The 14,643-nt window shown below is 36.9% G+C and overlaps 1 protein-coding gene across 1 annotated transcript; it reads right to left on the minus strand.

Annotated features, from left to right (window-relative positions):
* Positions 1-1,842: 1,842 nt before the first annotated feature.
* LOC108047527 (CLIP domain-containing serine protease B15-like) lies at positions 1,843-6,017 on the minus strand. Its single transcript, XM_044461457.1, has 5 exons — positions 5,952-6,017; positions 5,851-5,896; positions 5,634-5,797; positions 4,353-4,847; positions 1,843-1,982 (listed from the first exon to the last, which is right to left on the minus strand). The coding sequence occupies exons 3-5, from the start codon at positions 5,779-5,781 to the stop codon at positions 1,843-1,845; spliced, it is 783 nt and encodes a 260-aa protein (XP_044317392.1). The 5' UTR covers positions 5,782-5,797; positions 5,851-5,896; positions 5,952-6,017.
* Positions 6,018-14,643: the final 8,626 nt, after the last annotated feature.

Below are 14,643 nucleotides of genomic sequence, written 5' to 3' on the forward strand. Positions count from 1 at the left end.
CAGAACAAGAGAGGAGGCTGGCATCGTCGAATCGAAGTCAGTGTACCCTTGCATTTAAAACCGAAAATAGTTACCACATTTCAGATCTTCATACCAATTTTAGTAGAGACTTTAAAAAAACCAAACCTTTTTTTTCCCTGTCAGACAAACTAATTTTACAAAATTTTATTACAAATTAGTTTAATCGTATGTTGCTTTCGAGGCTTAAGATTAAATTATGGATTTTGATCATTTAGAATAAGCAATGGTTTTATCCAACGACAACTGCTGTGAATGTGAACAAAACTCAAAAATTAAAATCTTTTTGTGAAGACTGTTTCATTGCCGGAGACAAGCTTCCTATATTCAAATATTTTCTAGTTGTTACCCATTAACCAAATACCCTGGCAAATATTTTACAGCAATCATTTTGTTCTATGCCGTATGATTTTGTTTTGTTAAGATTTAATTATGATCATGATTTTATTCAGCATTGATTCTAATTAATTTTAACAAATATGATCCGAAATATAAATTAAAATTGTTAATATCTCTGGACAGAAGTACCATTTCGATAACCATTTATGTTTTATTTCTTTATATTAGTATTTTTAAATAATGCTTATATGATACAATTAATCGAAAATAGATTTATCTGCATACAAATATTTACTTTCCTGCGTTGCAAGTTTTCGATAACATTTTTGTATAATTTTTATTATTTCCGGTTTTTAATTATTGTAATTGATGTAACGTGCTTTGGTTTTTAAGGTAGTATTAAACTGAATTTGATAAAAAACCTTATCGGCTTATTTTTACAAATTTTTTTCATGACTAAAGAATTTATTTTGTGTATACAAAATAGTGAAATTTAATAGCTTAAACATAAACATTTACATTTCAATTTTATTTATTTAATTTTAAGTCATCAACTTAAAAATAAGAAGACTATTTTCGTCAAACTTTCTTGATAAACTTGACACTTTGCTTCTGAAATAAGGTGCTTAATCATTACAAGTTTCCAAGACCAAGTTATATAAAAATAACTCACCGTTTATGCGAATATATATATATTTTTTAATTTTGTTTGTATCTTTATGTCAAAGCCATGCTTAAAGTTATTAAAATATAACCCGATTGTTCCCATGGCCAAGTTGTCCGATTTTGGTGACCCCATCCCGATTCAACTGCGCCTTCCGTGGAGTCTTTTTTTCTCAGATCCATCCTTTCTGGCCGGATAAATGTTCGAAATGTTTCTCTCAGTGCAGAAGGAAGAAGCCCCGCTGTGTGTGTGTCTGGATGCCGCAACAAAGGCAACAAGAGCAAAAACAGCAACATCGCGTCCCCGCGTGGCCCGCATATTACGGATTTCCTCTGGGATTCCGGGGCATCGGGCCTGTTCCTTTGATATTGTAATGCGCGTAATAGGATTTTTATGACACCTTCTTTCTGGTGGGCAGCCGTTGCCAATGGCACTGGCTGCGATTAAGCGCCATCCGCTCCCCATCCGCTTCCGCCTGCGAAGGACGATTACGAGGACGAGGACGAGGACGAATCCGCTTGTCACCAAAGTTGTGAATTTTATCGGCCGGATGTGTGCGCGGCATGTGGTTTCTAGATTTGCATCAGATCATGAATTTCACGCGACGCTAATGGGCACATTAGCATCGACTACACGCGTTTATTGCCCCCTCGACTTTGGTAAGTGCATGTGCTAAATTTTTAATATGCAAATTTCGGTTGAGGGCTGTCGAGCCCACCTTTGGCATTTCATTTGCACTTGTGCTGCATATTTTATTCCGTTATTGTTGTTCGTACACGGCATTATTGCACACAAATGGCCAGTCACACATTAAGGTGGCTCTAACTGCGACCGTAAGTCGTCGGGATTCCTGGGGGATGTGGATGAGATCCGGATGTCAGGATGTCCGGATGAGACTGCGACTGGGACTGGGACCTGAACTCCAGACGACTGCCTTCTTGGGGACTGTCGTTACAGGCCTCTGGAATTCATTTCGTAACATTTCTCAAAGGTGTCGCCCCATGAGGCGGGATGTAATTTTGCTGCACTCGAAAATATCAATTGGATAAATGAACTAAAAACAAGAAAGGAGCCGAAGTTGATATACCCTTGCTGAATATTCTGTAAATTATATTGGTTGGCCAAAAATAAAACCAATAAATACCAACTTCCTATCTTTAAAAACACCAAAGTTATGGCATTTCCGATCGTTCAGTTATATGGCAGCTATATGATATAGTCGCCCGATCCGGCTCGTTCCGACTTATAAACTACCTGCAATAGAAAGACAACTTTTGGGAAAGTTTCAAGCAGATAGCTTTAAAACTGAGGGACTAGTTTGCGTAGAAACGGACGGACGGACATGGCTATATCGACTCTCCTGGTGATCCTGATCAAGAATATATATACTTTATAGGGTCGGAAATGTCTCCTTCACTGCGTTGCAAACTTCTCACTGAAATTATAATACCCTCTGCAAGGGTATAATTACAGTGGAATTCTAAGTCTTTATGTGAATCCACAATTTTGTACTTATATTTAAGTATGTAGAATTAAATCAAGCATAGTATGTATTATTATAAAAAGAAATTAGTCGAATATGTCCTTTTCTCTGGGTGATATTGATGTCATTTTATTATTTAAAATTTACAGTTTCCGTTATCCAACCCGCGTATGATGTAATATTTGTAAGAATAAGCACACCGTTCTTCACAAAGCTCATAATGCCGTAGAGAAAAAACTTTTCGCCCGACGACGTGTATTCGTTGGCACCAAATACGCCACCTGAATTAAAAATGGAGAAAGGTTCTTTCACACAAATTTGATCTTCATATATGAGATGTCCAATGGTAATAGAGCAATGGTAACGATCAATGACGGTGAAGTTCCAAAAATCAAATTTATAATAAGCATAAGGAAGGGCGATAAGCAATGTTCGTGGGTTTTCCGACTTCTGAAGAGTTGGGCGGAAGCAGATCGGTGCCAGATTTTCTGAAGCAAGGTAACGAAAGTTAAAAAAAAATGAGTTTAGTAAAATAAATTAACTTACCAGAATAACGCGCATTTCGATCAAGTTCAATCAAAGCTATATCATTTGCAAAACTCATTTTGAAGTCGGTGAATTCGGGATGTTTGTGTATAGATTTAGCGGTAAAGTTGTTACCGTCGGGCGTTCTAAGTTGTCTGCATCAAAAATATAAACAACAAATTGTAAATAAATTTGTAATAATTATCTTATATGGTTCTCTCTTTCTGTGCTTGACAGTTTAGTAACTGATGAAAAATAAGATAATAAAACAAGAGAGAACGCTATAGTCGGGTGCCCCGACTATCAGATACCCGTTACTCAGGTAAAGGGAGTGCGAGGGAGATGGAGATAAAAACCTTGAACACGCATAACTTTTTAACGAATGGTCTGATTTGAAAAATTTCTTCTACATTTCGATAGGTATTGATAAACACAATAAAACTGCATTTTTACTTTTCCGAAATATTTAAATTTTTAAAATCGTATATTAGCGACTGTGGGCGTTAAAGGGGGCGTGGCACCAGTTTGAAACAAACTTGCGCTGCGTAGGAACTCCTAAAATCTACATGCAAAATGCCAATCTTCTAGCTTTTATAGTTTCCGAGATCTCAGCGTTCATACGGACAGATAGACAGACAGACAGACGGACAGACAGACGGACAGACGGACATGGCTAGATCGACTCGGCTAGTGACCCTGATCAAGAATATATATACTTTATAGGGTCGGAAACGCTTCCTTCTAGCTGTTACATACTTTTGCACGAATACAATATAACCTTTTACTCTACGAGTAACGGGTATAAATATTGTTTATAACAGGGCATTGGTATAGTATATATTCTTATCTAACTAAAATAATCAAACTTATTTTAGTTTAAGTTGAAGGGAGAACACACTTCAATAAATTTAAAAACTCTTGATTATTTTTGATCCATAACAGTTCGTGTCAAGGTCCTATTTGATCAGATAATGTCGATGCATTTGTATTAAGATCCTAAGTCCATTTTATGATCCACGCAATCAAATAATAACTTCACAAATAATAACTTCGAGCGATTTCAATAAAAATCTCAAATAGGTTGATATTATTTCATTGTTAATTGGTACTTACATCTCTAAATCTGTGAGCAAATTACTTGCAACAGTAAGAACAAATCCTAGAAAACGTAAATTAAAATGTTATCGAGTATTATGTTTACGATTGAAAATAATTACGATTTGTGATTAAGGAGCATGAAGGCATTTGGATATTAACAAAACAGCCTAGAAAACGTAAATTAAAATATTATCGACTATTAAGTTTACCATTGAAAATAATTACCCGTTATGGTGGTGCAATATAATAATAGTACTTTCCAGGATACGTCAACATCTCCATGTTTATCCCGACTGTTGCTGCAGTTCTCATCCAACAAGGGCTCCTGATCCTGATCGTAATTGTTAGCCAAAATGGTATCTTTGATCCATTGTCTGTAGAACGTAACGTTCGCGTAGTTGGCACTAGCGTTGCAGAATCTGGAACCAACGCTAGTGATCCCAATCAATGTGGGGAATACGAATCCCCGATATGTGATATTGGCGACCAGTGGACCACCTGAGTCACCATGGCAAGTGTCGCCTCTTTCGGCACCAGCGCAGATCTGCGATTCCTCGTGAAACTTTAAGCAAGATTGCGGTGTGTGGGAAAGATTGATGGTCTTAAGGATTGGGCTTAAGTAAAGGTTCTCCGTTGCACCCCAGCCATATGCCGAGAAATTCACGATTGACGACGTTTTAAGCCCGTCACCAGTGACAATGCAGATCGAACGGATATATTCTAATCAACAACATTAAATAAATTTAAAAAAAGTATTACTCCACATTGAACGATCTCATCTTACATATACGGAATTCTTTTAAATATAGACTATTAAAACGGAAATTGAATTGCATTAAATAATCAAGTATGCACTGTGCTAGGGCTTAAGAAATCTGAAATTTAATTTAAATCAAACAAGAAAGGAAAGCTAACTTCGGGCGGAGCCGATATATATACCCTTGCTGAATATTCTGTAAATTATATTCTTAATACTCATAAAAAGTCGCAACTTCCTATCTTTAAAAACACCAAAGTTATGGCATTTCCGATTAATCAGTTATATGGCAGCTATATGATATAGTCGCCCGATCCCGCTTGTTCCGACCTATATACTACCTGCAATAGAAAGACAACTTTTGGGAAAGTTTCAAGCAGATATGTTAGCTTTAAAACTGAGGGACTAGTTTGCGTAGAAACGGACAGACGGACAGACGGACATGGCTATATTGACTCTCCTGGTGATGCTGATCACGAATATATATACTTTATATACCTCGTTGCAAACTTTTGACTGAAATTATAATACCCTCTGCAAGGATATAAAACGTATCTATTTATAATATTCATTATTATAGCACGAGTAATGTTTTTTACCGATTCAATTCCAAAAACAAATTTAAGGAGTTAAAACGTAAAAAACAAATTAATAAAAAAATAGTAATGCAAAAAATCGTCAGAATATCTCCTTATTGTAAGTGTTTTTAAGAAAGGTTATATAATTTCCTATGGTTATTATTATCTTACCATTGTAAACCACTTCAACGCTCAATTTTAAAATAGCGATATCATTTTCGTTGGTAAAGTCGTTAAAATGGGGATGATGTATGGCCTTAATCACATCATAATTTTTTATTTCTGGGCACTTTTCTTCTGGGCAGGTTATGTCGTACATCCCTAAGCTCACCAGACTAAGCGAAAAAGATTAGACAAACAGTTTTTTCTGCGTCGGCAGGGTACTTACAATTGTTGATTATTTTTAATGCAGTGGGCGGCTGTCAAGACGAAACCTGGAATGAATGCGATTAAATGATTGCCAGTTTAATATGAAATAAGTGTACGTACGTGGATGAACGAGCGTGCCTGCGCAAAAAAAATTAGTTCCATTGCTTATGGCAGCAATCCAAGGAGTAGTACCCGGGCGTGCATTAGTTCCTGAAGTTACTCTTTCTTCGAGGTAATCGTCACAATTACTATCCAAAAGTTGACGCATTTCATCGTGGCAGAATACCAAGACAAACAGTCCTAAGAAAATCACAAAAGACGTCATTCCTAGAGAAGATATTTGAAATTACTAAATGCTATCTCCAATTTTTTTCGAAACGAGAACTTATAGGGAGGCTTATCAACAGCTCTTAAATTTAAGGCTAGTAGATTATTTGGCACTGCTGATAATTAATTTTAATGGTGGTTTGTTATTCTTTATAATTCTTCATAATTTCTTATAATTAAAAATCTTGTATGTTAATGTCTGTGGAAAAAACAAGTTTTGGAGATATTTCCGGTAATTAATTTTGATTAAAAATGTCTATAATTTATATGTTTTTGGGTATTTATCAACGTTTAAAATATTTTTACGAAAATTAAGTAGCAATCTTCGACCAAAAAATTGTTTAATAAAAACAAGAAAGGTAAGCTAATTTCGGGCGGAGCCGAAGTTGATATACCCTTGCAGAATATTCTGTACATTATATTCTCCAAAATTATTCATATACCAGTTATATGGCGGCAACAGAATATAGTAAGCCGATCCTTATGAAATTTGGTAGGTCGGATTGATTGGCCAAATATAAAACCCATAGAAAATCCCAACTTCCTAACTTAACAAACACCAGTTATAGCATTTCCGATCAATCAGTTGTATGGCAGCTATAGGATATAGTCGGCCGATCCCAGCCGTTCCTACTTATATACTGTATGCAAAGGAATGGAGAGTGTCTGCAAAGTTTCAATTGGATATCTTTAAAACTGAGCAACTAGTTCGCGTAGAAACAGACAGACGGACAGACGGACAGACGGACATGCTTATATCAACTCAGGAGGTCAGGATCACCCAAGAATATATACACTTTATAGGGTCGGAGATGTCTCCTTCACTGCGTTGCACACTTTTTACCAAAATTATAATACCCTCTGCAAGGGTATAACAACCTAATTTTAGTCAACCTTTAAGATATAGTCGTTCGAAAAAGTTTTATTTTGAGACACCGGGCGAATAAACAGGATAGAACCATACTGCCACCCGAGTTTGATAAAACTCAAGATATTGGTCCAAAAATGGGATACAAACAATATATTAGACAACAACATCGAAAAATAAAAAAAATGCTTCAAAAACAGTAAATTTAACATACTTGACATGACATCCGATTAGTGATATTTTCAAACTTGATCTGCGAACACAAAAAAAATTTATATTGCGAAGGGGGCTAGCTTTCAAACTCTATAAATCAACTGGTCTAGCTATTGCTGATCAAGAATATATTCTCATATATATATGGGCTTTAAAGGGTAGAACATTTCTCGTTCACCCCGTTACAAACATCTGAATAAATAAATACCCTCAGCAAGGGTATAACAAAATTGAATTTGATTTTTTACCGACTTAAGTTTAAATATGTTTCAATTTACTAGGACATTTTTTCTCCTTTTTGCACATTTTTTAAAAAGAAGACTTTCTCCAAAAGTTTGGAATAACAATCAAGTGTTCGTACAAAAAGAGAAAATTTAAATAAAAACTAATAATAGCATACATAATTGTCACCCAGTTATTTCTAGCTTAATCAATAATTACCTTTTTATAAAGTAGATGTTTTCCTCCTAGTTTCCCTCATGTACTTTGGTCAACACTTAACTTAATTTTTAAATATCTTATTTAATCATGTTACCACTTTTATGCAAGCTCTAGCCAAAGCATTCATTCATCTGCTCCTCTTGGAGTTTTTGTGCCAACTATTAACGCTTGCAAGGGATTGCGAGCAAAGGAAATTAATTATAAATGGCAATTTGATGCAGTAACTGACGGGAAGGTGACAGTCAAGACACCTAATATTTCGTCATCCCAGCGATTCCTGGGGGTCAGGGTGCCCCATCTCAGACCGCCAGTGCAAAATAAATCAGAGGCAGATTTCCTAATGATATTTTTGATGGCCGAGCCGTCCATCCGTGAGGTCTGCGTAAATATTTTTGCTGTAACAGGGAACACGTAGCTGAGGGAATTACGCAAAATGCGGTTTACAATTCAAGAGGGTGAAATCAGTCCTCTGTAAATAATTTCACATCGGAGGCAGGCCCAAATTGGGAGCGTACAAATTGTCGAGTGATAAATGGTCTTAACAGGATTCTATTTATTTTTCGCTGTGTTGTGCCAAGGTTACTCTTCATTACGTTTTTCGGTTCGCCTGACGCTTCAACAAAATGCCAGCCAGCATCACTTTATTTTAGCATAAAAGTGTACATAATTTGACATTGACAATACACGGGACAAGTGCGCGGGTGGTTGTTACCCAGTCCTGAAGGTCCTGAAGGTCCTGAAGCTCCTGAAGGTCCTTAAAAGGGGCCGGGGGGCGGGCTGAAGCGCAAATTGATTAATTGGTTTGTGAGCGTCTAATTAAATAAAGCGGTTCAGCGCCCGGTACCAAATAACAAAATAACAAAATAACCAAATAGCCAAACAACCAAATAGATCGCCGTTGGACCCACGTCACTGCTTTTGAGCAACACATTTTTTGCTCTTCGTTTTTATTAATGTGACGGCTATTTGTTTCTAGTAAGCAATTACAAAGCAATTTTATAGCAATTACCTTCTTCTAACAGCTTGGGACAAGGCGTTTTAAAGCTGTTTTGGGGCAGCCACACCCAAATCCCCTCCACTCCGACCCAAAATATGGCCCGTCCCCTGGAAATGTGCAACTCACCCCGCATGTTTTCCCCTCCACGATTCCGTAATGTAATTTTGGCCTTATTTTGGGACAGATGTGACCAGGGCATGTGCTGTGAAATATATCTTCTCTTTTGGCGTTCTTTTCACCCAGATTTCGACGCTTTTTGGATCGGTCAGCTCGTGGGCACCACCTGTAATTTCATTGGGATACTTAGTGGCCTAAGTAGTTTTAAATCACCTGTTCGAGGGCTTCAATTATGTGACAGTATGTTGTGTCAAAAGCATATCTATTGATTTGTTTTTCCGAAAGTTAATTAAGCTTGTTCTTAATGTAGCAAACATTGTAACACATGATGTACATGATGTAGTAAGTAACGCACCTCGAAAAAGTAGGAATAAGGCTTACTATTTGATACTTTTTTATACCCTTGCAGAGGGTATTATAATTTTGGTCAAAAGTGTGCAACGCAGTGAAGGAGACATCTCCGACCCTATAAAGTATATATATTCTTGATCAGGATCACCTCCTGAGTTGATATAGCCATGTCCGTCTGTCCGTCTGTCCGTCTGTCCGTCTGTCCGTCTGTCCGTCTGTCTGTCCGTCTGTCTGTTTCTACGCGAACTAGTCTCTCAGTTTTAAAGATATCGAACTGAAACTTTGCACACACCCTTCTTTCCTTTGCACGCAGTATATAAGTCGGAACGGCCGGGATCGGCCGACTATATCCTATAGCTGCCATATAACTGAACGATCGGAAATGCCATAACTTTGGTGTTTGTAAAGTAAGGAAGTTGGGATTTTCTATGGGTTTTGTATTTGGCTAATCAATCCGACATGCCGAATTTCATAAGGATCGGCCGACTATATCCTATAGCTGCCATATAACTGAACGATCGGAAATGCCATAACTTTGGTGTTTGTAAAGTTAGGAAGTTGGGATTTTCTATGGGTTTTGTATTTGGCTAATCAATCCGACATGCCGAATTTCATAAGGATCGGCCGACTATATCCTATAGCTTCCATATAACTGATTGATCGGAAATGCCATAACTTTGGTGTTTGTAAAGTTAGAATGTTGGGATTTTCTATGGGTTTTATATTTGGCTAATCAATCCGACATGCCGAATTTCATAAGGATCGGCCGACTATATCCTATAGCTGCCATATAACTGATTGATCGGAAATGCAATAACTTTGGTGTTTTTAAAGTTAGGAAGTTGGGATTTTTTATGAGTATTAAGAATGCATCATATGAATAATTTTGGAGAATATAATTTACAGAGTATTCTGCAAGGGTATATCAACTTCGGCTCCGCCCGAAGTTAGCTTTCCTTTCTTGTTTATGCATGACATTACATTTTCAGAATAGTTTGCATACTTATAATTTGAATCATAGCAATGACCAAACGCCTTGAATTAAACTTTACATACGCTTTACAACAATGTTGTCTTACTACTAAGACTTCTACTACTTGTACTATTCCTACTCTTTTCCTATTTTTATATTCCCTCTCTAGATCTCCTGATCTCTTGTTTTTTTTTAAATTGACTGAAATGATAGTGTTTGTTGCATATTTCAATTTGTCAAAAACTAACATAGACACTAAATAAACGCAAAAAATAAAACAACAAGCAATTTCAATATAAAAATAATTTTATACCTATCAGGAAATGTTTTAACTAAGAACTATGTTTTTTTTTAACTCAAGGAATGTGCCTAAAACGCTTATTCAAAAACAATAAAATTAAGTAAATTTTAACCGCTTGTTTCTTTGACAGGGTACATATTCTGCTGAACGCCAAGTTGATTAGCATACATACCAAAAAATAACAATTGCAACCTTTTATGTTCATGGTGTAAAAACTCAGATTTAATAAACGACACAGAGCCGTATGGTCATATATAGTCAACTGATTTTTATTGAAAAATAAATTGAAATCATTTCATTAAAAAAATCAGCGAGAGACAGTGTGTTTTGACAACATGTCTAGTGATGTGATGAAGGATATTGGATATTGAAGGATATTTATTGGAACGAAAATATGGCATTAACTGCGGTGCAAACATTTGACTAAAATTATTAAACCCTTTGCAAGGGTGCAAATATGCAAATATTCTATTGTTATTATGAACATTAGACTAACAAATTTCTAAATCAAGATCTAAACGATCTCCTATGGACTATCAATTCACAGAGCAAATTAGCTGCATTAGCATGAAATACAGAGATATGAAGCACTATATCCTGTTTATAACAACAATAAATATTGATAGGACCTACTAATACTTTAGCATTATAAATTCGTAATGATAGCACAATAATAGAGCGTTGGCATTTACCGATCAGACATTTGGGGTTCCCATAAATCGCGACCCTTCATTCAATTGGCAGGGAACAGATAATTGCTCGTTGGGCTTTATGGCACTACAATTAAACGTGGCCGAGCCGTATGTTATAGAGCAAATATCGGCGCTGAAATGCGCAAAGGTCGAATGGGTGGAATGGCCGGAATGGCAATCCCAGCCACTTGTCTTGGCCAATTCCGCCACTTGCCACTTGCCACTTGCCAGTTGGCAGTTGGCAGTCCCCGTACTCATTTGTATGGACGGCGGCAGATTCCCGTAGGCAATGAAGGCGAAATCAGGCATTATTCATTAGTCGCCGCCAATCGATGGCTGGCGAATAATTCTGTGGACAAACAAAGCGGGCAAATACATATGTAGCCCCAATCGGAGCATTCGGGGGAAGCATTTAAAGAGCTCTACGCCGGCTACATTTTGATCGAACCCATTCGACGCGGATGTGGATGTGGATGGGGATGGGGATGTGGATGAGGATGTGAATGTGGATGTGGATGGGTTGGCCCTTGTCCATTGCCTGCTTAATTGACACACACAGAGTTTTATCTGTGGGAAAACTAATTTCCGAGGCGTACTGTCTTGGGTGTGCTGTGTGCGGGGAGGGTGATTACACTCAGAAAAAATGATTATAAGTATAGTGAGCTACTTTAGCTAGCTTGTTAGTTTCAAGAGATGATAAATGGTGTAGGGGTATGATATGATATCCCCAAAGATATAATTTAACACCGTTGAATATATAATTTAATAGTTAATAGCTTTTATTTAGTTTTAAGTCCTGGTCGCAATCACTGCTGGCTACACTCATACCAAAATTAACCCTAAAAACAAGAAATTCGCCTTATTTTTGACTTCAATGGCATCGCACCTTAAATTTTAGGGTAAATTTTTCTAAAATTAAGGGCGTTCCTTTCTAAAATCTAAGGCAAAGAGCCCTAAAAACAAGAAAAACTTTTCTAAAAAATAGAAAAATATTTCTTAAATGTAGGGTATTTTTTCTAAAAATTAGAAAAAATGTGCCTACATTCATCATGATGTATGTGATTTTTCATTCAGGATTATATGTACATATATGATTTTTAAGCACTTCGCTTTTCATTCAGAAAAGTCACCAATTTTGTATTAGTATTGCACTAATGAATGAATTGCCAATATCGATTTCAACTGTAATTCTATGGGGGGAAGAGAGAGAGAAATTAGTACAATTATGATTTATTTCAGTTCTTACACATAAAATCCGATAAGTATCTTATCCGAAAAACTTTTAATTTTATTCGTCCGTCGGTGGGATTCGAACCCAGGTCTCCCGCGCGTGAGTTCAAAGACATTGAATGGAGCCAGGGTCGCGCGCGAAGAGCGCATGGCAAACCAAAGACTATATGATGGGGCGTTTGCGAAGAATATTAGGTTAAAAAAGTTTTTAGAACTCGTTAAGTCGCAACTGTGAAAGTCGAAATATTTAAAACAAATTTTCTAAGATGATATTTCATATGACAAAAAATATTTTAATTACTTTTCCATAAAGGGTAAAACCTTTAGTCGTTCTAAGCATTACTTCTCATCTGTGATTATAACACAAGTAAAAAAAGAAAAAAAGAAAGATGTCGGCAGCTGCAATTGAACTTGCGGTGCTTAGATTTCTGGACAGACGTTCTAACCCCTAGGCTACTCAGACAGGGTTAGAACAATTTTATGGTCATTTTAGAAAATGTTTCCTATGTTATAGAAAATATTTCTATATTTTGGGATTAATTTCTATTTTTTAGAAAATATTTCTATATTTAAGAAAATATTTCTATATTTAAGAAAATATTTCTTTATTTAAGAAAGCGTTTCTATTTTTTAGGGTTATCGAATTTTTAAGGTTAATTTGAGAAAATTTTTCTATTTTTTAGGGTAAATAATTTTTTAGGGCAGAATTTCTAATTTGAAGAAAAAAATTTATAAAAATAAGTACCATTTTTACTAAAATATAGAAATTCTTTCTTGGATTTAGGGTGAGTTCAGTTTATGGCGACAATTTCTACATTTGAGAAACACTTTCTTGATTTAAGAAAAGTTTTCTTGTTTTGAGAAAAAAATTTCTTGAAAATAGAAATCTTTTCTTGGATTTAGAAAAAATAAAGTTTTAGGGCGAATTTCTAAAATTTAGGGTTAATTTTGCTATGAGTGTATCAACTGATCTCGCTCTCCGCTCAGAACTCTCATAGAGTTTGAGAGCGATGAGAGCACAAGGTAGAGAGAGAGAGCCCAGCGAGAGCACAGCGAGAGCAAGCTCTACAAGAACAACAACTAAGGAATACAGTAGCTTATACATATTATTAGGTAGCAATCCTGCTACAATGGTTAATTCTCTTTTTTTATAAACTAATTTATTTAAGGAAAAGCACCTTTAGCTTCTCTCTTAACATTCCCATTAGCCTTACTTAGGAACAAAAATAACTGTTATAATTTAAAAGTAATTTAAAAGGATTTTGACGAATCTAGATGTGATGTAGGTGGCTTCTTGAGGACTTGGAGCACTGATCAGGCCTGCTCCAAACCTTCAATCTTCTTGAACCCACCAACGATTGAGAGGACTGACTTTACCCTCGCATTGCAGGCCCTCTTTTCTCGCAGTGTCTGCGTGCTGTGCCTGTGCCTGCTGATAAGCATTTCATGTCACATCCTTAAGGGCTTCCACTCACTCGCACTCCGCCTCCGCTCCCATATCCACCTCCTCGACCACCTCCTCGCCCACCTCCGCCCACTCCGCAGCCATCAGAGTTCACATGGAGGACACCACACACTCCCTTTTGTCTTTACTGTCACCGTCAGTAGCGCTTAAGATTGCTTTCAACGCTTAATTGCTTTTTTTGTGCGAGTCCTTTTGATGTGCGATGTGCTATGTGCTATGTGCGATGTGGCAATATGGAAGGCGGGCTTTGCTTTTGTCATGGACCTGGACGTGTTCCACAGTGCGTCCATCGTCGCACTTTCGCAGGAAGCGTTATTTCAATTTCCGCCTTTCCGCCATGGTCCGCTTTTCTTTTCGGCAAACATCCCAGACACGCCATTATTGTTTGACGTGTCAGTGTTAATGAGTCATTGTCCATTAAGTTTGCTCATTTCAAACGGGCAATTAAATTCGACTTTATTGCACTCCACCGAGATCGAACCCAAAACCGAATCGAATCTGACTAACGACTCTCCATTCTGGCGAGTGAAACAGGACGAATCGAATCGCATCGAATCGAAAGGACTGGACTGGACTCTATTCAAGGGGAGTGGAGTGGAGTGGAGCGATGGCCCCACCATAAATCAGTTTGTTTATCTAAATTAATGCCGCTGCTCCAGTATGCAGCACTTGTCATGGAATGTCACATGTCCCATGTTAGTTTGGGTGTACTTCTGGCACATAAATCAGTGGAAAGGAGCAAAATATGAGGCATGGACAACATAAATAATTAACAAACTTGCCTCAAATGATAAATTTTTTCGCCAGCCCAGACTGAATATTTATGACAAACCAGAG

This window comes from Drosophila rhopaloa, unplaced genomic scaffold, assembly GCF_018152115.1.
Source record: "Drosophila rhopaloa isolate 14029-0021.01 unplaced genomic scaffold, ASM1815211v1 contig_3, whole genome shotgun sequence".
Classification (NCBI taxonomy): Eukaryota; Metazoa; Arthropoda; class Insecta; order Diptera; family Drosophilidae; genus Drosophila; species Drosophila rhopaloa.

What these genes read in the sequence shown, in the direction of transcription:
- LOC108047527 (XM_044461457.1), bottom strand. Translation starts at nt 5,781, where the DNA reads ATGTACGACATAACCTGCCCAGAAGAAAAGTGCCCAGAAATAAAAAAT. An exon ending in CGTTGAAGTGGTTTACAATG is followed by an intron (nt 4,848 to 5,633) that starts GTAAGATAATAA and finishes GTTGTTGATTAG; the next exon opens with AATATATCCGTTCGATCTGC. An exon ending in ATATTGCACCACCATAACGG is followed by an intron (nt 1,983 to 4,352) that starts GTAATTATTTTC and finishes AATGAATTCCAG; the next exon opens with AGGCCTGTAACGACAGTCCC.